At 41.5% G+C, this 19,660-nt stretch overlaps 2 protein-coding genes and 1 pseudogene across 5 annotated transcripts in view; 2 read left to right on the plus strand and 1 right to left on the minus strand.

Annotated features, from left to right (window-relative positions):
* The window catches only part of LOC110338283 (zinc finger protein 54-like), a 91,818-nt gene that overhangs the window by 29,355 nt on the left and 42,803 nt on the right, over positions 1-19,660 (plus strand). The gene's annotated exons all lie outside the window — the stretch shown is intronic.
* On the minus strand, positions 8,809-9,876 carry LOC110338487 (annotated as a pseudogene). The gene is made up of 2 exons (XR_002381299.1): positions 9,415-9,876; positions 8,809-9,361 (listed from the first exon to the last, which is right to left on the minus strand). The product of XR_002381299.1 is annotated as a failed axon connections homolog (transcript).
* LOC110338287 (zinc finger protein 54-like) overlaps positions 13,004-19,660 on the plus strand; it is a 24,102-nt gene continuing 17,445 nt past the window's right edge. Inside the window, exons 1-2 of one of the 3 annotated variants that reach the window (XM_029532852.1) lie at positions 13,004-13,103; positions 17,514-17,603. In XM_029532852.1, the coding sequence (XP_029388712.1) occupies positions 17,570-17,603 (34 nt within the window). In that variant the 5' untranslated portion in view covers positions 13,004-13,103; positions 17,514-17,569. Of the gene's footprint in view, positions 13,104-14,904; positions 15,115-16,959; positions 17,035-17,513; positions 17,604-19,660 lie in introns of those variants that run through there. The other 2 variants (XM_029532850.1, XM_029532849.1) reach the window with 2 other exon arrangements.

Raw genomic sequence — 19,660 nt, forward strand, 5'->3', positions numbered from 1 at the left:
AGGCTACAAACAGGCAGTTGGGAGACAAGGCCTAAGTTTCTGTTTCCCAGAACTGGAACAGTCCAAAACAAGTCAATTCCAGGAAAATCAACCATCACTGTCAGCCAATCAGGAGCTGCTCCCACCACCAGGTCTGAGCAAAAAAATAGTTCATCAGCAATGGTTCAAGAACATCCTCTGAATTCCCCAGAACTCTCCAGCACTTTACCAATTCCAAAGACACCCATACCCCTGGAAATAGAGCCAAGCAATAAAGACAAAAGTTACCTACTTCTCCCTAGAATTTCCCAAATTGGCTTTAAATTGAGCTTGCAAAGCTTACTTGTCTGTCTCTATTCTACTGAATGGTAGACCATTGCATGCTAGAATTCTGTAGAATGAAACACTCTTGCCTTTTGCATACTATTTGAGTGTGGGGGTCTTCATTCAGTGATTCTTGGACCCCAACATTATAAGTGTAAGCATTCTGTCTGAACTCCACCCCACAGTTACCTGGCAACAGTCAGATAGGCCTAACTCACTATAAAGGGGCTGATTAACCCCTTCTTGCTCTCTTGACTCTTGCTCTTCCCTTCTTGATCCTGCTTTATCCCCTCACCCCTTCGCAATTCCTTTCCCACCTCTCTCTCCAGGTCATCATGGCCAGCCTCTACTTCCCCCCCTTCCTCTGCCTCTACTACCCTCTTAACTCCCCTCCCCAAGCTCTGAATAAACTCTATTCTATACTATACCATCCTGTGGCTGGTCCCTCAGTGGGAAGGGATGCCTCAGCATGGGCCCACAGAGGCACCCTCTTCCCCCATAAATCACCATCTCCATAGAACATATTCCCTTTCCTCTCTTTATCTTTTATAAACACATCAATAAGCTCCCCCAAAAGCCACAAAGCAGAGACAAGTGTTCAAAGACATTATCTTATTCCAGGAGCTTTTTGCCTCAATCAACTACATTCTGACCTTGGTTACTATAGGCTACTATAGACATCCCATGCATTTAGTCTAACTTCAATGATCCTAATAATCTGCAAGAGTAGTTACACTATTCAAATGCCCAAAGTCTCTTCTGACACTCAAGACAGTTTCTTGATTGCCACATCTTGTAAAATCAGAAAGCCAGCTATGTCGTTCCAACATACAATGGCACAGAATACCCTTTCCCATTCCAATAGAGATGAATGTGTACAAAGAAGTTTGGACAAAAGCAAGAAACCCACAGGGCATACACTTAATCATGTAGCTCTTTCTCAGACACATGGGACCTAAGTTTCAAAAGGCTTAGATGGGCCTATCCCTGCAACTCCTCACAGATCTTGAGGTTTAGTTTCTTTCACCCCCTATATGAAGCTCTCCATGACAGGTGTCTCATATCTTAGATATCTCAACATCTTGTGCTCTGAAAATCCAACTCAGGCTTCATCCTACAGGTTCATGCATTGCTCTCTCCCAGTATCCTCCATCACTGGGGCTATGATTCTGCCAAACATGGATGGCTGGAACAGTGCTGAACTGAAACTACAAAGGACAAATCCATTGCCTTATATTTTGTGTCTCTTTTGTTTCCAGAACTTGGGTGATCCTGTCAAATTTGGATCCTAAATTAAGATGGAACCTGCCACTCTTGGACCACAGCTGCAGCAGGTTTTTTATGAAGTTCTTTCCTGGGGTTGGCATCCCAATGACTATTCCTTCCATTAGTTGAACGCTTAGCAGAAGAGAATGTTTCCCTTGGGGTACTTTCTTAGGCTTCCAAGCATGACAAGGACCATGTCTGTAATGGTGAAAATCATTTTGAAAATTCCTCCCTCTGATTCAGTATTTGGCTGCCACCTGTAACTTCGCAGTGATGTTTTTCTCTACAAACCATAGACTTTACACTTATTTCTGCAAAGTCTTGTTGATTTTTTTCATTGTAGTCCTGAATGAGTCGATAGCAATAATCATCCAACAGATTCAATATTCCATCTGAGAATACAGCCTATTATTTGTAACTTTGTCTTCCCCAATTTCTGAGTGCATAGGCAGAGTAAGAAAGATGTGGTGTCAGAACACCACACAAATGACCTCTAGCTAATTTTACCATGGAGTCTATTTTCTACTGAAGTCCTATGACCAGACAGTCCCTCTGTCTGCACTACTTTCAACACACTTCTCTTCCAGGTCCCACAAGAACAGCTGATTAAGCTCTGAGTATAGTTTTCTATGCTGGTTGTCATCTCAAGTCCTGATATTTTCCACAACCAAAAGAGAATATTTCCAGGTTCTGCCCAGCAGCAAATTCACGTTGTTGTTGTTGTTGTTGTTGTTGTTGTTGTTGTTGTTGTTGTTGTAACTTGCTTTGCTACTCTGCTGCTGTGATTGAATCCTCTAATCAAAGGTATCTCAGGACTTGTTTAGTCCTCTCAGATCAAAGTCCATCATTTTAGGAGCTTAGGATTGAAACTAAAGCTTCAAGAAAATAAACTTTAGGGAAAAAATACAAAAACAAACAGACAAACAAAAATGGAGAAACATTTTTTTCCTGGAATGCCCTCTCTCTTGGTCACTGTCTAATGCTCAGCTACCTCTTTTACCTAGCCCAGGCCCACTTGCTTAGGGATTCTGCCAGCCTCGGTGGAAGATCCTTCCCACATCAATCATCATTCAAAACGATCTCTCACTGACACAGAGTCCACCCATATTGATGAGGGCTTGGGTCAAGTGAGGCTTCCTCGGATGACTGTAGGCTCTATAATGTTGACAAGTGAAACTAATTAGGACAAAGAACCAATAATAAATCAGAAAGATTTAAAAACCCAAATCAAATGTGTTAACCATATAAATCACTTAAATAGCACAGAAAGAAAAAATTGACTGCAATAACTGGAAAACACAGATTTACCAAGAAATGAGGAGAGGCAAGCCTTTAGGATCAAGAAGAAGAAACTAAAACCGTTTCTCAAACTGTCAAAAATTCAAGAACCTCACAACACTATGTACTAAGTTTTCAGAAGACAAAAATAGGTGAAGATCTATCATTTTCCATAGAAGAAAACAATATAATTAGATTATATTGAATTAAAAAAATCGCACAACATAGATGACACAAATAAAAGGACACATAAAGACAGACATATAAGTCTTTTAAATATGAACTACAAGATTATAATAAAAAAAAATCAAAGAAATTACAAGCCAAGGACTCATCCTGTGGACTCTGTTTTTCCTCTTTGCCAAAAGTAGAAAATGGATTGTAAGTGGCAAAAACCTACTCAAATGGACAGAGGCAACTTACAGAATGGGAAAAGTTGCTTTGTTGTTAGTGGTGGGGTGTTTTGGTTTTTTTTTTGTTTTAAATGAAAACAACATCTCAAGAAACTAGACTTTCAAGCCGGGCGTTCCAGAGGCAGAACACATTTATCTCTTGAGTTCCAAGCCAGTTTGGTACAAAAACAAAAACCAACAACAAAAAGAAATCACCAGCTGGGCATGGTGGTGCACGCCTTTAATCCCAGCACTGTGGAGGCAGAGGCAGGCGGATTTCTGAGTTTGAGGCCAGCCTGGTCTACAAAGTGAGTTCCAGGACAGCCAGGACTATACAGAGAAACCCTGTCTCGAAAAATCAAAAAANAAAAAAAAAAAAAAAANAAAAGAAAAAGAAATCACCAAGAGCATACTTGAATTCATTTTGAAGTACTGAAGAAAGATGGGAATGTATATACTCTAAAGTCTAAAATCATGTAGTAAGCTTCATGAAGATAAAAGAGACTCATGGGATTCTCCCTCAGCCATGATGGAATGGTAATTGTGCCAGTCTTACACACTTGCTTCTTCCCAGTACTTTTAAAAGTTATGAGTCTTTGCATTACCCACTGCCAACTGCAAGAGTTTTCTTTCACCAAGATTTAAAGTAGTACAAATTGATGGGTTAAACATGAATACTTAGATGTCAAATAACAACATAATCATTAATAGAACATCAATAGCTTTGTCCTTCGACCTCTAATTCCCAACCCATGTTTTTTGGCCATGTTTACAGTACCAGGCAAAAATTCGTCTCTTTGGAGCAGATCTCAAACCCAATAAGTAAACATGTTGGTTGTGTCCACAAGCAGTTGTGCTAGTATTGCATGATTAAACATAGCTTGTAGAGTGGTATTATACGATGTGTCAGAGGTTATCCTCAACAGGTAGGTACTGAGGAGGATGTGTGGAGATGTCAGCTAATAAGTACTGTTACTATAGAGAATAACTATCTAATTATATTAAAAGACAAAAATCTCATGACAAACTCTCTGATCCTGTCTCTTAACAATCTTTCATTCCCCTTTGTCAGTGAGCCTTATTTACAGAAAAGTTTTATAGGTGTTTTAATGGATATTGGACCTGGCATCTACAGCTCTGCATTTTGATTAGTCATAGTTTATTTGTACTGGTCTTTGTCTGTTGCAAGAGAAGTTTCCTTGAGGAGAGGTGAGGACTATGCTTATCTCAGTATGAGGGGGAAAGTTTAGATTTTTGTTAGCGACCATGCTCCACATACTTGCCAACATGTGTTATCTCTTGAGTTTTTGATCGTAGCCTTCCTGATGGGTGTAAGATGGAGCCACATAGTTGTGTTAATGGAACCACATAGTTGTGTTGATTTGCTTTTCCTTGAAGACTAGGTGCTTCTTGGCCATTCAAGATTCCTATGTTGAGAATTCTCTATTTAGTTCTATACCCCATTTTTAAATTGGGTTATTTGAGTTGTTGGTGTATAATTTCTTGAGTTCTTTGTACATTTTGGATATTAGCTCTCTGACAGATACAGGGTTGGTGAAGGTCTTTTCCCAATCTATAGGCTGCCTATTTGTCTTATTCCAGTTTTATGAGATCCCGTTTATCAGTTGTTGATTTTAGAGCCTGAGCCATTGGTGTTCTGTTCAGGAATTTCTCTGCTATACCAATGAGTTCAGTAATATTCCCCATTTTTTCTTCTATGAAATTTAATGTATCCTGTTTTATATTGAGGTCCTTGATCCACTTGGACTTAAGTTTATGCAGGGTGATAAGTATGGTTCTGTTTTCATTTTCCTATATGGAGACATCCAGTTAGTTCAGAACCATTTGTTGACTATGTTTTTATTTTTATAATATGTGGCTTTGGCTTCTTTATCAAAAATTAAGTGCCCATAACTATCTAGGTTTATTTCTCTCTCTTCTATTCTATTCCATTGATCAACATGTCTGTTTCTGTACCAAAACTATGCAGTTTGTACCACTATTGCTTTGTAGTAGAGTTTGAGATCAGGAATGGTGATTCCTCCCAAAGTTATTTTATTGTTCAGGATTGTTTTCACTATCCTGGGTTTTTTTTCTTTCCATATGAAGTTGAGAATTGCTCTTTCAAGGTCTATGAAAAATTGTTTTGGAATTTTGATGGGATTGCATTGAATCTGTAGATTACTTTTGGTAAGATGGCCATTTTCACTATGTTAATCATATCCATCTATGAGCATGGGAGATTTTTCCATCTTCTGATATCTTCTTCTATTTCTTTCTTCAGGGACTTGAAGTTCTTGTCACATAGATCTTTCACTTGCTTGGTAAGAGTTACACTAAGATATTTTATATTATTCGTGGCTATTGTAAAGGGTATTGTCTCCCTAATTTCTTTCTTGGTCCATTTATCATTTGTGTAAAGGAGGGCTACTGATTTTTTTTAGTTAATTTTGCATCCTCCACCTTGCTGAAGGTGTTTATGAGCTGTAGTAGTTCTCTGGTAGAATTTTTGGAGTCATTTACGTATACTATCATATCATCTGTGAATAGTGATACTTTGACTTTTTCCTTTCCGATTTGTATCCCCTTGATCTCATTTAGTTGTCTTATTGCTCTGGCTAGACATTCATTTACTATATTGAATAGATATGGAGATAGTGGGCAACCTTGTCTTGTCCCTGATTTTAGTGGGATTGCTTCTAGTTTCTCTCCATTTCTTGTGATGCTGGCTATTGGCTTGCTGTATATTGCTTTATGTTTAGGTAAGTGCTCTTTGTCCCCGATTTCTCTATTACCTTTAATATGAAGGGCTGTTGGATTTTATCAAAGTTCTTTTCAGCATCTAATGAGATAACCATGTAATTTTTTCTTTCAGTTTTTTTATATGGTGGATTACATTAATGGATTTTCATATGTTGAACCATCCCTGCATCCCTGTAATGAAGCCTGCTTGATCTTGATGGATGATGTCTTTGATATATTCCTGGACTTGATTTTTGAGTATTTCATTGAGTGTTTTTACATTAATGTTTGTAAGAGAAATTGGTCTGAAGTTCTCTTTTTTTGTTGAGTCTTTGTGTGGTTTAGCTGTCAGAGTGACTATGGCCTCATAGAATGAACTTTGCAGTTTTCCTTCTGTTTCTATCCTGTGGAACAGTTTATGTAGTATTGGAATTGGCACTTCTTTGAAAATCTAGTAGAATTCTATACTAAAACCATCTGGTCCTGGGCTTTTTGAGGTTGGGTGACGTCTAATGACTGCTTCTACTTCTTTAGGGACAATGGGGCTGTTTAGATAGTTTATCTGATCTTGATTTAACTTTGGTAAGTGGTATCTGTCTAGAAAAACGTCCATTTCATTAAGACTTGAAAATTTTGTGGAGTACAGGTTTTTGGAGTAAGACCTAATGAGTCATTGAATTTCCTCTGTCAGTTGGGATGTCTCTCTTTTCATTACTGATTTTGTTAATTTGAATACTATCTTTATATCTCTTGGTTAGTTTGGCTAAGAGTTTGTCTATCTTGTTGATTTTCTCAGCGAACTCATTTGTTCTGGGGATTGTTTTCTTTGTTTTGATCTGGTTGCTTTCAGCACTGATTTTGACTATTTCCTGCTTTCTGCTCCTCTTTGGTGTGCTTGCTTTTTTTTTTCCCTAGAACTTTCAGCTGTACGTTTATGAGACTGAAGCACTACCTAAATTGCTGATATGAGAATTTTGTAATTTCCTTATGAAGAAACTTTGTGCTATGAACTTTCCTCTTAGCACTGCTTTCATTGTGTCCTGTAAGTTCATTTTCATTGAATTCTAGAAAGTCTTTAATTTTTTTTCTTTATTTCTTCCCTGACCCAGAGATCAGTGAGTAGAGAGTTGTCTAATTTCCAGTGTTTCTCTTATGGAGTCCAACCTTAATCTGTGGTGGTCTGATAAGATACAAAGCATTACTTAAATTTTCTTGTATCTGAGGTTTGCTTTGTGACCAACTGTACAGTCACTTTTGGAGAAGGATCCATGAGGTGGTGAGAAGAAGGTATATTTTTTTGTGTTTGGGTGAAATATTCTATAGATGTCTGTTATGTTCATTTGACTCATATTATCTATTAGTGTCATTGTTTCTCTGTTTAGTTTTTGACTGGATATCCTGTCAATTGGTGAGAGTAGGGTGTTGATGTCTCCCACTACTTATGTGTGGGGTTTGTTGGACTATTTAAGCTTTAGTGATCTTTCCTTTACAAGTGTCAATGTCCTTGTGTTTGGAACATAGATGTTCAGAATTGAGATATCATCTTGGTAGATTTTACTTTGATGAGTATGAAATGTCCTTTCCCATCTCTTGATTAATTTTGGCTAAAAGTCTATTTTATTAGATATTAGAATGGCTACTCCAACTTGCTCCTTGGGTCCATTTGCTTGGAAAACGTTTTATCAGCCCTTTACTCTTAGGCTATGTCTATCTTCACAACTGTGGTGTGTTTCTTGTATACAGTAGAATGATGGATCCTGTTTTTTTTTTTTTCAATGCATTTCCATCTTCAAAAAAAAAAAAAAAAACCTACAACAGTTGACAAGCTCCTGCTTACCTTCCTTTATCTCTGCTAACCTGCCAAGGTCCTAAGCTTTATCTTCTCCACATCAATAGACACAGGCAAGTTAGCACTTGGCGAGGGGCAGCAAAGCCACATTCCGATGCATCCAGCAAAGAAAGAGATGCTGTTCTGTAAAGCACAGGGCTGAGGACCATGCGTAGCTGCTGCTGATTTGCCAAGTTCCATCCAAAGTTCCTCCAGCAAAGTCACAAGGAGAAATGGCACAGTCCTAAATTGGTTTTGTGTGTGTTTCATCTGCACAGCCTTGGCAAGTGACTGTGCTTGTTACCCAAGTATGAAAGTCCTTTGCCCTCCGACCCTAACATTTATGAAGCACAATGAAGAAGAAAACAGGTTCATGTTGCACCACTTCCTGAAGGTTTAAAGCATCACACTAATGCTGCCATGTGAGTCCCCACAACACCCCTGTGAGGTAGGTAGGTGGAGAGTATTGTAACCCCCGCCATACAGGTGGGAGAAATGAGGCACACAATAGTTAAAGGACCTGCCCTGAATCACACAGCTAGTCACAGGCAGGGTTGATAATGAACTCGTGTTGCGTAGCACCCCCACTCAGCGCCGCACACATAACAGCCATCCAATGAATATTGGTGGACTTCACTTCACTTCTGTCTCAACATACAAGTACACACACACAACGTACAACAGCAGCCAAGGGACATGAGCTCCTATGTCTTTTCTGATGGTATTTCTCATTACTTAAAACCCCAGTCGATGAAAGATGGTCAAGAATCCATCTGACAGCCAAGTCCTCTGTTGAAAAGGATCAATAGAACACCCAATTGACAACCCACTCGTGTACCTGCCCTCCCACACAATATTGGTTTTCTAATGAAAACAAAAATGGATTTCAGGTACCATGCTGATATTTGTTTTGTCTGTTTTAGACGGAACCATCTGAATGGTTCTGTGTTTTTGTTGGTACAAAAAAAGAAAAAAAGAAAAAAAAAGAAAAAGAAAAAGAAAGAAGGCAGCTTATAGTCCAGTTAGCATGTTAAAACTGGCCCAGGCTTGAAGATCTCCTCCCAGTTCAGATGGATTTCTATCTGGGAAATCAGACCAACCCCAGGGAGTGGTGGCTCCTGAGGACGAGGCTCCGCGATGGGGCATTATTTGCACTGTTCGTGGTCTGTGTAGTCATCCATCTCCACATCAGAGTCAAAGAGAGAGTGTCCAGTGAAATCCGTGTCAGGGGTCCTGGAGTAACTGTTCTCAGCCCCCTCGTCCTCAAAGGTCTCTGTCCTTGAGTAAAAGCTAAAATCCAGCATGGGTGTGTGAGTCTTGCTGCCCTCGCTGCTCTCCTCAGACTCATAGATGGTGTTGTCATCGTCATGGTGCCACTCGGGCCAGAATTTCCTCTTGATCCTCTCGCAGTACATGGCCAGGTTGATCAGCTCACCTTTGATTAGCCGCTCCGGTCTTGTCCCCGGTAAGGTCCACATCGCCTGTGCCAAGTGTCCAAAGACAGTGGCATCAAGAGTGGACAGTTTGGGTCCCAGGTTGTACTTCTTGTCACCTTTTAATTCCCGAGTTCCGAAGGCAGAGCTGGGTGGGTCTCTGTAAGTTCCCAGTAGAAGTGCTCTTCCACCATCTTGGTCACGGCTCTTGAGACGGCTCTTTCATGGGGGCCGAGGTTTTTATTTAAGTTCACTCCAAGTTTCTCTTCCAGAAAGTCGATTATGAATTCTGTGCCAGACACTTTTTCATTATTATATTCAATCCAAGGAATCTTCCCTTGAGCAGAGAGTTTTCCACCAAAATAGTTCTAATGACCAGGAGTTCCTGGAGCAGATACGCAGTCGCAGCCAGCAAAGCTCCCCCGGTCAAATAAAGGGTTTTCTTCCACCAGGGATCCGAGCCCAGCCCTGCCATGATCCCACTGTAATCCTGCAAAGGGAAAGCGATGATGTCCCCATAAAAGGAGAAGGGCTCCTCGGACCCGGCCCACCAGCCGAAGAAGGAGATGCTCTGGTTCCAGCTCAGGTCCACCACGCACGGCCTGGAGGAGGCAAAGCCAACCCCCCAGTGCATGCTGCGCGGCTGGCTCCGGGCACCCCTCCCAGGGCCCGAGCCGCCCGCAAGGGAAGAGGCCGGTGCCCGGGCGGGCGGGCTCAGCGGTGCGCAGGGGGCGCGGGCGGAGGCGACAGCGGAAGGACGCGGACGGCGAGCGGAGAGCTGGGCTGGTGGAGTCCCGGTGCCCGGCGAGGCAGCGGCGGCCGCTGACCTCCCTGGCCAAGGCCTTTCGCAGGCGCTCTTTGTCGGATCCTGTTTTTGTATCCATTCTGTTAGCCTGCGTCTTTTTATTGGGGGAATTGAGTCCACTGATAGGAAGAGATATTAATGACCAGTGATTGTTATTTCCTGTTCATTGATGGTGTGTGTGTGTGTGTGTATGTGTGTGTGTGTGTGTGTGTGTGTGTGTGTGTGCGCGCGCGCGCGCCTGTGTATTTATGTGTGGTTTCCTTATTTTTGCTGGTATGGAATTACTTATTTCGTGTGTTTTCTTTGATGTAGTTTTCCTTCTAGTATTTTGGTAGGGCTGGATTTGTGGGTAGATAGTGTTTGAATTTGGATTTGTCTTGAAGTATCTTGTTTTCTCCCTCTATGGTGATTGAGAGTTTTGCTGAATATAGTAGTCTGGGTTGGCACCTGTGGCTTTTTACAGGTTGCAGAATATCTTTCCAGGCTGCTCTAGCTTTTACAAAACTTTCTGTTGAGAAGTTTGGTGTAATTCTGGTGTAACCTTTGTATGTTACCTAGCTTATCAACCCTTATGGCTTTTAATATTCTTTCTTTGTTCTGTAGATTTTCTGTTTTCAGTATTATGTGCTGGCAGGATTTTCTTTTCTGGTCCAGTCTAGATGGTGTTCAATATGCTTCCTTGTGAAGGTTTTCTTTTATGATTTTGTTGAGAATATTTTCTGGGTCTTGGAGCTAGGACTCTTACCTTCTTCTTTTGTTATTATTTTTAGGTTAGGTCTCTTCATGGTATTCCAGATTTCCTGCATGTTTTGTGTTAGGGATTTTTTTTTTTAGCTTTAACATTTTCTTTGACTGATGTATCAATTTCTTCTATTGTATCTTCCACACCTGAGATTCTCTATTCCATCTCCTGTATTCTGTTGGTGAGGCTTGTGTCTATAGTTCCTGTTCTCTTCCCTAGGTTTTCTGACTCCAGGATTCTTTTTGTTTATGTTTTCTTTATTGCTATTTCCACTTTCATGTCCTGCACAGTTTTATTTATTTCCTTCACTTGTTTAATTGTGTTTTCCTGCATGGCTGTAAGGGATTTGTTTCTTCTTTAAAGTCCTCTGTCTGTTCATATTTTCCTGTATTTTTTAAAGAAATTTATTCATTTTCTCTTTAAAGTCCTCTATCATCATTATAAGATTGGATGTATGGTTATTTTCTTGAGCTTTGGTCATGTTAAGTTATTCAGGGCTTGCTGCATTGGGGTAGCTGTGCTTTGGAGGTGTCATAATATTCTGGTTCTTGCTGATTGTGTTTTTTCAAGGGTCTTTAGTCACCTGGATGGTTTTGGTCCCTGAATATTCTGTTGCAGAAGGTATTGGGGTGGCGGATGATCCTCAGTGACCCTGGCATGGTAGGTCTCTGACAGATACCCTTGGGCTGTGTGGTTCTGGACCTGCATTTCTGTATGTTCAGGAGCCTCAGGTCCAATGACGTTGGGAAGCAACGTGGCAGGATAATGGATGTCCTCCTGGGATGGCAGGTTGCTCAGAGCAGTTTGGATTGGCCCAGAGGGTTCAGATAGCAGGGAAGTTGGACGGGGGAAGTGTAGCTTACCTGTATGGTTCAGAAGTTTGATGGGGATGGAGGAGAGGCAGCCAGAGAACCAGTTTCTCTTTTGTTAAAAATGTTTTAAGTCCAATTAGGGAACTGTGGGGTTACTACCAAGGTATCCTTGCCACTACTGCGCTCTTAGGGTTATTGTACTGTAATGATCACTGGTGTGGTTTATAGACACCATAGCTTGTAGCTGCCTGCGGCCATGAGTTACTGGATTCCTGAAAGTAAAGATGGGTTTTGGATGGGAAAGGCTTCGAGAGAAATAACCGAGCCAAGACAAAGTTTTCTGATCAAGACCAATGTTTACTTAAGAGTCTAAGCTTATAAGGGGGTGGGGGGGACCCATCCTCCACCACACCAGGATCTCATTGCATCAGGAGAGTGTCAGAACAGGTTCAGCCTCTCAGCAGGTAGTGGCATCTTGGAGGAAAGCTGCAGGTGTGGCATGACAATAGACTTTACCTAGGTCTGAAGACTCCACCCTAGGTGGGCTAGCCTGCTGTAACAAGACAGGTCCAAGCAGCCTGCTCAAGGCTGGAGGAAGGACACAATAGTTGGGTAGGACTTTTCAATGGCTTCCTTCTTTAGAAGCTTGCATGGTGCTTCAGGTCCTGTAAAAGTTACTCATCAGGGAGGGGTCTTCATTATGTAGAACAGGCTGGCCCTGAACTCAGAGTTCCCCTTGTTCTGCCGTTTTAGTGCTGGGGTTAAAGGCTTGCATAACCTTGCAAACTATATGTAACTGTTTGTTAGTGTGTCAGGACAATTACACAGGCTACTTAATACACGTAAGGGAACATGTAGATTTTTTTTTTTTTAAGATTTATTTATTATTATATCTAAGTACACTGTAGCTGCCTTCAGATGCACCAGAAGTGGGCGCCAGATCTCATTACAGATGGTTGTGAGCCACCATGTGGTTGCTGGGATTTGAACTCAGGACCTTCGGAAGTGCAGTCGGTGCTCTTAACCACTGAGCCATCTCTCCAGCCCGAACATGTAGATCTTATTCCTACTTATATTAAAGACTTATTTTACACTGAATTGGAAACTCTAATTGAAATAGATGAGTTCCCAGGTCCATATAACATGTGAAATTTAAACCATATAAAACAAGTCTGTCCATAGCCAATATCAGAGAGGTAAAGTGAGTCCCAGCCGTTCCCTTTCCTAGACTGTGGTCTTGTGTGAGGCCAGTGCAGGCAAGGACAGTTGCTGTTGGTTACTGATTACAGTAGTTGTATGGAGTCTAGAGAATGGTGTGCCTTAGCCTTTCTCCCTCTTTCCCTTCTCGTTTTCTGACCATATCTTCCTCAGTGTTCCCAGATCTAGAAATGGGATGGTGCAACTGACTTTTTTAGGGTTGGAACAACATACCTTATTTTCTGCATCAGGGATTGAACTTCATGCAGTTTCCAAAGAAACTTCTAGTTTCTTTGGAAAGTCAGGTAAGACAAATGATGTTTTGCTGGAGCACACAGGTGAAAGGATGTATTTCTATAGCAAACACATGAAAGGACACGTGACAAATATGACCCCACGGACAGTGGGAGTGAGAGCACTTGTTTGCTCTGTTCTGCCTCACTATTCTTTGCTAACAACACACACGTATTGGCTCCGCTTGTGGTAATGCTGCCATTGAGAGAGTCTCGCTAAAGAATTTCTGGTGAGGTTCCTGTAGTTTCTTGCTGCTTCAGCAGCCTCAGCTGGTTGTTGAGCCTTGCGGTTCTTTCAGGATTAAACTGCACCTGCTGGCTCATGCGTGGTGTCCACTTGCCAGGAGGATTGAACTGCACCTGCTGATTTGTATTTGGTGTTTGCTACGTGACTGAACTTCTGGCAAAGACGACTAAGATCACCCCTAACGAACTACTGCTAAACAGGTCCACTTCCCTCGTATCCTAATAAGTTTTCTCTTCCACTAGCTCTGGTGGGTGGTGGGAAAGAGGAGAGGTTGAACGTTTATTAAAATAGGCTGCAAAAATATTTATGCCTACGAGGGACAGCCGAGATTCTCTGCATTCACCACTGTGTTAATAAAAAAGTAAATGAATTCTAGGTTTCATCTCAAAGCACTTTTAGCTTGAGTCCTGAAGACGAACTTGTTTCTGAGTTACTAAAACGACAAGACCGCCATCTCGTGGTGAAAATAGTACAATGCAGGATGAATTCAGCCCTGGGCTCTTAGCTGTGGGCCGACTGTTGAGGTCTGCTCCTCCCTACCCCTGCAGCGTAGCTCTAGCCATTTTGTTCCATGCCTGCCAGCTGTTTCATATTGTTCCTGTAATATGCCTGCCAGTCATTGACACAGACAAATAACTTGACTCAGAGCAGGGTCTGTTGTGTTCTGTTATGTTCTGTGTGTACTGGAGTTTGTTAATCTTAAGAAATTCGACAACTAAAAGCTCCACTTAGGACCAATCAGAAAAAAGGTCAGTTAGAATTGTTCTGTCTAGCTACTCAAAATAGCCTGAGTCAGAGCAGACCACAGGTAGGTAGCACTTTCTACACCTGCACATGAGCTCAGTGTGTGTGTGTGTGTGTGTGTGTGTGTGTGTGTTTTCCTTTATAAACAGGCCATGGCAAATGTTTAGAGTTGTAGCTCAGCCCCTAAATTCTGAGTTGTGGCCCTGATAGATCAGTCTTAGACTGTGTGTGTGTTCAATAAACCATCCCCGTCTGACCGAAATTGGTTTGTGGGATGACTCCTGGACCCCAAAACTGACCAGTGAGTTCTTGAGACAGCCCATTCCTGAAAGGTCTTTCCCCAAATCAAAATTGCAGTATTTGGTTTTGGCTTCTCGTGGTTGTGTTTTGGGGATGGGGACTCTGGCATCTGAATGTTTTAGACTGTTCTTCTGTATGCATTTCGTGGCCTACAAGCTGATACTCCGATGGAGATTTAGGCTGCCTTTCTTGCATCTTGAAGGGTTCTAATATAGGGGTCAGATATTGGGGTACAGCGTCCTACTATATCCACTTATGGTCTAGGCTGGCAGCAAGCATGTGGGGAAGCTCTGCAGAGCCGCTCCAGGGCAGCCTGAGAGCTGAAGCAGCGTGGAATGAAGCCAGAGACTGAGGAGGAAGGGCCGGTTTCGGCGGGGCGGGGCCACTCACCAAGAAACAGAGGATGTGGGGGTGTGGTATGTTGGATGGTGGTTTGGAGAGTGTAGAGTGGGTGGGGTTAGAGGAGTGACGCTAGGGAAGTCGGACGATGTGTGTGTGAGCTAAAGGAAGTGGGAATAAAGGGTCAAAGCCAGGAGTGTCAACCCATTTTCCGGCTGAGCTGGGGCGGCCTGCACCGTGGGGAATCTTGTGTTGGAGACCTGAGTGCAGAAGACTCGGCCAGGACCAAAAAAAAACTTCCCTAAGCCTCAGGTGCCTCTGGGGCGTCCTGGGAGTCAGCAGTCAGCACCTCCGCAGCAGGAACCGCAGCCGGGAGGCCCTGGAACTTCCCAGGTCAGAGGAGCTGCGGGACTGGAGAAAGGGTGACAGCAGAGCAGAGCATGATCAATCTCATCTCCATTTCTCACAAGGATAGCAGCTCTCAAAATTCTGCTGTGAATGTCTTACCCTCGTCGATAAATTTTCAATAATATTAGCTGGAATAATACTTTCTTTTTATTGATCTTCTGGCTGCCAGATATTCTCATAAGAATAATCTAGTAGAATATTTGAATTTATCTGCTGATATTTGCACACTTAGTTCTCTCTGCTATGGTGGAAAGGACAAAGCTATTGAAATTTACCATCATCCATACTAACTTCCGTGTTCTACCACTAAAAATTCAAGACAGTGGCATATGGACCTAGGGACTTGGATTCCCAGAGAGCTTTTAGATATTAGTCATGAAATGAACCCCTGCAAATTTAATTGATTTTGAAAGTATAATCTGTTGTGAGTTCTACAGGTATGGATGTAAACATTAACTTTTAAAAGTAAACTTTCTATCCACCATTAATTTTCCATCCTAAACGTTTGTAATCTCTGATGTAAATGCAATGTTGTATAAAGTGTGCAACCAAGCTTGGTGGCACTCTGCTTTTATCTCAGCACTCAGGGGGCAAAGGCAGGTGGATCTCAATGAGGCTAGATTGCTTTACATAGTTCTAGGACAGCCAGAGCTGCATGGTGAGACCTTGTTTCAAAAAACAAAAAACAAACAAAAAACAACTACAAGAAAAATAAGAGGTTGGGCAGAAAGGAGGGAAGGAAGAGAAGAAAAGAAAAGAAAAGAAAAGAAGAGAAAAGAAAAGAAAGGGTTTTCTTGTTCTGAGCTCTTTTTTTGTTGTTGTTGTTAAAAATTTATTTATCGTATGTAAGTACATTGTAGCTGTCTTCAGACACCCCTGAAGAGGGCATCAGATCTCATTACAGATGGTTGTGAGCCACCATGTGATTGCTGTAATTTGAACTCAGGACCTTCGGAAGAACAGTCAGTGCTCTTAACCACTAAGCCGTTTCTCCAACCCTTGTCCTGAGTTCTTAATGTTGTAAATTAGATCCAGGAAAATCACAGTATGCTATTTGAGGGAATCAGCTCACAGTTTTTTTCACAGTTTGAAAGGGCATTATAAAGCAGCTTGAGGTGTTGGCACACACCTTTAATCTCAGCACTCCAGAGGCAGAGGCAGGTAGATCTTGGTGTTTATTATATATTTTTTTCTTTTTATTAGATATTTTCTTTATTTACATTTCATATGTTATCCCCTTTCCTAGTTTCCCTGCGAAAACCCTCTATCCCCTCCCCTGTCACCCTGCTCACCAACCCATTCACTCCCACTTCCTGGCCCTGGCATTCCTCTATACTGGGGCATAGAACCTTCACAGGACCAAGATCTTGGCGGTCTTTGCCAGCCTGGTTTACAGAGTAAGTTTAAGGACAGCCAGGTCTACACAGAGAAACCATGTTTTGGAGAGATGGGGGGTTGGAGGGGAGGAGAGGGAGAAAAGGGGAGAGAGAGAGGGAGAGAATGAGAAAATTAAAAAGTATTATAATATTAGAAAGCATCTTGTGAATAATTATGATAATTCATATAATCAGAAAAATGCCTGCCTGCAGTTCTTATTTCTTCTTGGTTCAAGAAAACCATTCTGTCTGTGGACACATGGCCAAACTTACGTAGAACTCACCTTGTAGACCAGGTTAGACTGGAATTCACAGGTTTCCACCCACCTCTATCTGCTCATTGCTAACATTTTAAAGTTGTGTACCAGCAGGGATTTTCAAACTGTTGTCTTTTATTTTGTGGTCTGTTGACAATCAACGGTGTGGCCTGTGGACTTCTCCCTGGAGGGGGGGCCATGCCTGGCTCCTGCTCAGAGGTCTCTGTACAGAGATTGGATTTTGCAGAATTAGATGAGTCTGGTTTCAGTAGGTAAGAATAGTTTTCTTGCTGTCTCCCTTGCTCCTCCTTGGAGTTCTTGACAAATTAGACTGCAAGTATGTGAGATTTGTGTGAATGAATCTCAGATCCCACAAACTAAGGTGAAATCTTTAGAGGAACAAAAATTCTATGAAATGTTTTCTCTTCTTTGGTGTGTTCCTTTGGAAGTATAAGGCTTCCATCATTTTTAGTCCATGATAAATTCAGAACATCACTAGTGTATACTATTCACATCACCATCATTCAGTTTCATTTCTGACCCCGAGACTTCACTGAACTGGGATTGGAAGTGAGGTTCAATTTATGCTAACTGAAAATGCTTTCTAAGTATTTTCAGTATTCTGACAGCACGTGACAATCGTGTGGGGGGGGTCACTGTAGAATCCTCATTTTCATTTCTCTTTATCTACTGAGCACAGAACTGTGTTCAAAATCCAGGTACTTTCTGAAGAATGTCTTTCTATGTGCAGGGCTCACTGATCACCAGACCTGCTGGCCTGTGGAGCACAGCAAAGCACCCTGGAAGATGGAGATGGAGGAGACAGTAGCTAAGGATCCAGGTATGTTGGAAGATTGGTGAAGGCATGGCAAGGGGCTCAAGTGAATGTGGAAGTGGGACATGAAATCAGTTTTGCCATATTCTGTTTCACTAGAAATAATTCTGGAAACTTCTAATGAGAAAAATCTCTTCAGGATTAGCCAATAGTAGAGATGAGAAGACTTTCTACAGAAGAATTGATTCTAGGAGGCAATAAAATTTTACCTGACTGTACATGTGAGTGATGCTGTCCTTATTCCATCCACATCACTGATCAGGTCTATGTACCAATATTAAATGGTTTTCATTTCAGTGATTATAGTATACTATAAAGCTATAGAAATCAATACTTTTGGTTGTATTTATTTTTTCAGAATTTGGAGCTTTTGATAGTCTAGCATGCTCTCTAGCTTTTAGTGTTAATTTCTCTTTTCCTGAAAATACTGCCAACAAACTCAGTCTATCCTATCTTCACTTTGATATCTCCTATTGTCTGTTGTCATGACAATTCCAAGTGGTTTCCGTTGCTATGATTGTAATATACTATAAGATCATCTCTACATGTGGTTCTCTTAGTGTTTTCCACCTCTTTGCTGTTCCTTGGTACTTTCAGGATTATTTTGTGTAAAATACACAAGTAGGATTTTAGTAGGAAGTATTGGAGTCTTAGATAAGTCAAACCTCCTTCTAGGTTTGTCCTCCCAGGTGTGAAAAGAACATGGTCAGTGTGCCTATTTTCACGTGTTTTATGTAGTCCTGTTTATGTCTGCTGGGGATGTCTGCATTTTGTGACATGCAGCTATGTTTATCAAGGACTTTCTATTCAATAGACCATTGTATTATTTGCTAATACTCTCTATTTTGTGCTTTAATACTTTTGTCTTGGATTTTCCGTCACTAGTATAATTACAATCATCATTCTCTTTACTATTGTCTATAGTTATAGCATTTTTAAAAATTGTTTAGACCTGATGGTGTTAGTGAAAACCTTTAATACAAGCATTTTGGAGGAAGAGGCAGGCTGATCTGTATGAGCTCAAGGCCAGCCTAGACTACAGAGCAAGCTCCTGGACAGCTAAGGCTACTGTTTCAAAAAAAAATTATATTATTGCCCAGTATCTTGTCTCTTTAGATATTGGATATTGTTGAAACCTACCCCCCTAACATAGCTGTGGCCATTTTGTTCCATGTCTACCAGCTATTTTATATTGTTGCTGTAATATGCCTGCCAGTCAGTGATGCAGAAAATAACTTGACTCAGCAAAGTCATGCTGACCACATAGCCTATTGTGTTCTGTATGTTATGAGGTTTGTAAATCTTAAGAAGTTCCACAACTATAATTTTTCATGTAGGACCCATCAAATTAAAGGTTAATATGAACCTTTATGTATAAAATGGCTTGAGTCAAGGCTGATAACCAGGTAGCACTTCCAGCATTCATTCCAGGTATATGAGCTCAATGTGATGTTTGCAGTTTTATTCTTTATAAACTGGCCCTGAGAAATGTCCAGTGCACAGCTTTGAGCTGTTGCCCTGGTTGATCGGTCTTGGAGTGCGCATTCAATAAACCATCCCTATTTAACTGACATCAGTGTTAGAATGTTTTCTGGGGTGACTCCTGGAACTCAACAATATGAAATGGATTTTTTGATAGAAAATGTGTAGGTTGTCAAAGGTCAGGTTTCACATTCATTGGAGGGGGTGTAAACCGCGGTAGGCAGCAATACGTGGCATGGGTGGAGGTCAGTGCTGAGAGCAACTAATGGGGGTCAGGACTTAAGAGGGGCTGATGGAGGGGTTGAGGTGTCTGTCCGGGTACTGATAGGGCTGCTGCCTATGGCAGTCGCAATTAGAGAAATTACTCAGGATGCTTTTCTCTCAGGGAAAAATCTTGATTGACTGTGGCTCGCATTCCCTGTGCCAGAGGAAAAACTCTGAACTCTTATAACTCTTGGCAGTCAGTGAGAAAGAAAAGAAAAGAGAGAGAATTCATAGACAGACAGACAGACAGACAGACAGACAGACAGACAGACACACACACATACACACACACACAAACACACACACACACACACACA

This window comes from Mus pahari, chromosome 21 (assembly GCF_900095145.1).
Source record: "Mus pahari chromosome 21, PAHARI_EIJ_v1.1, whole genome shotgun sequence".
Lineage (NCBI taxonomy): Eukaryota > Metazoa > Chordata > Mammalia > Rodentia > Muridae > Mus > Mus pahari.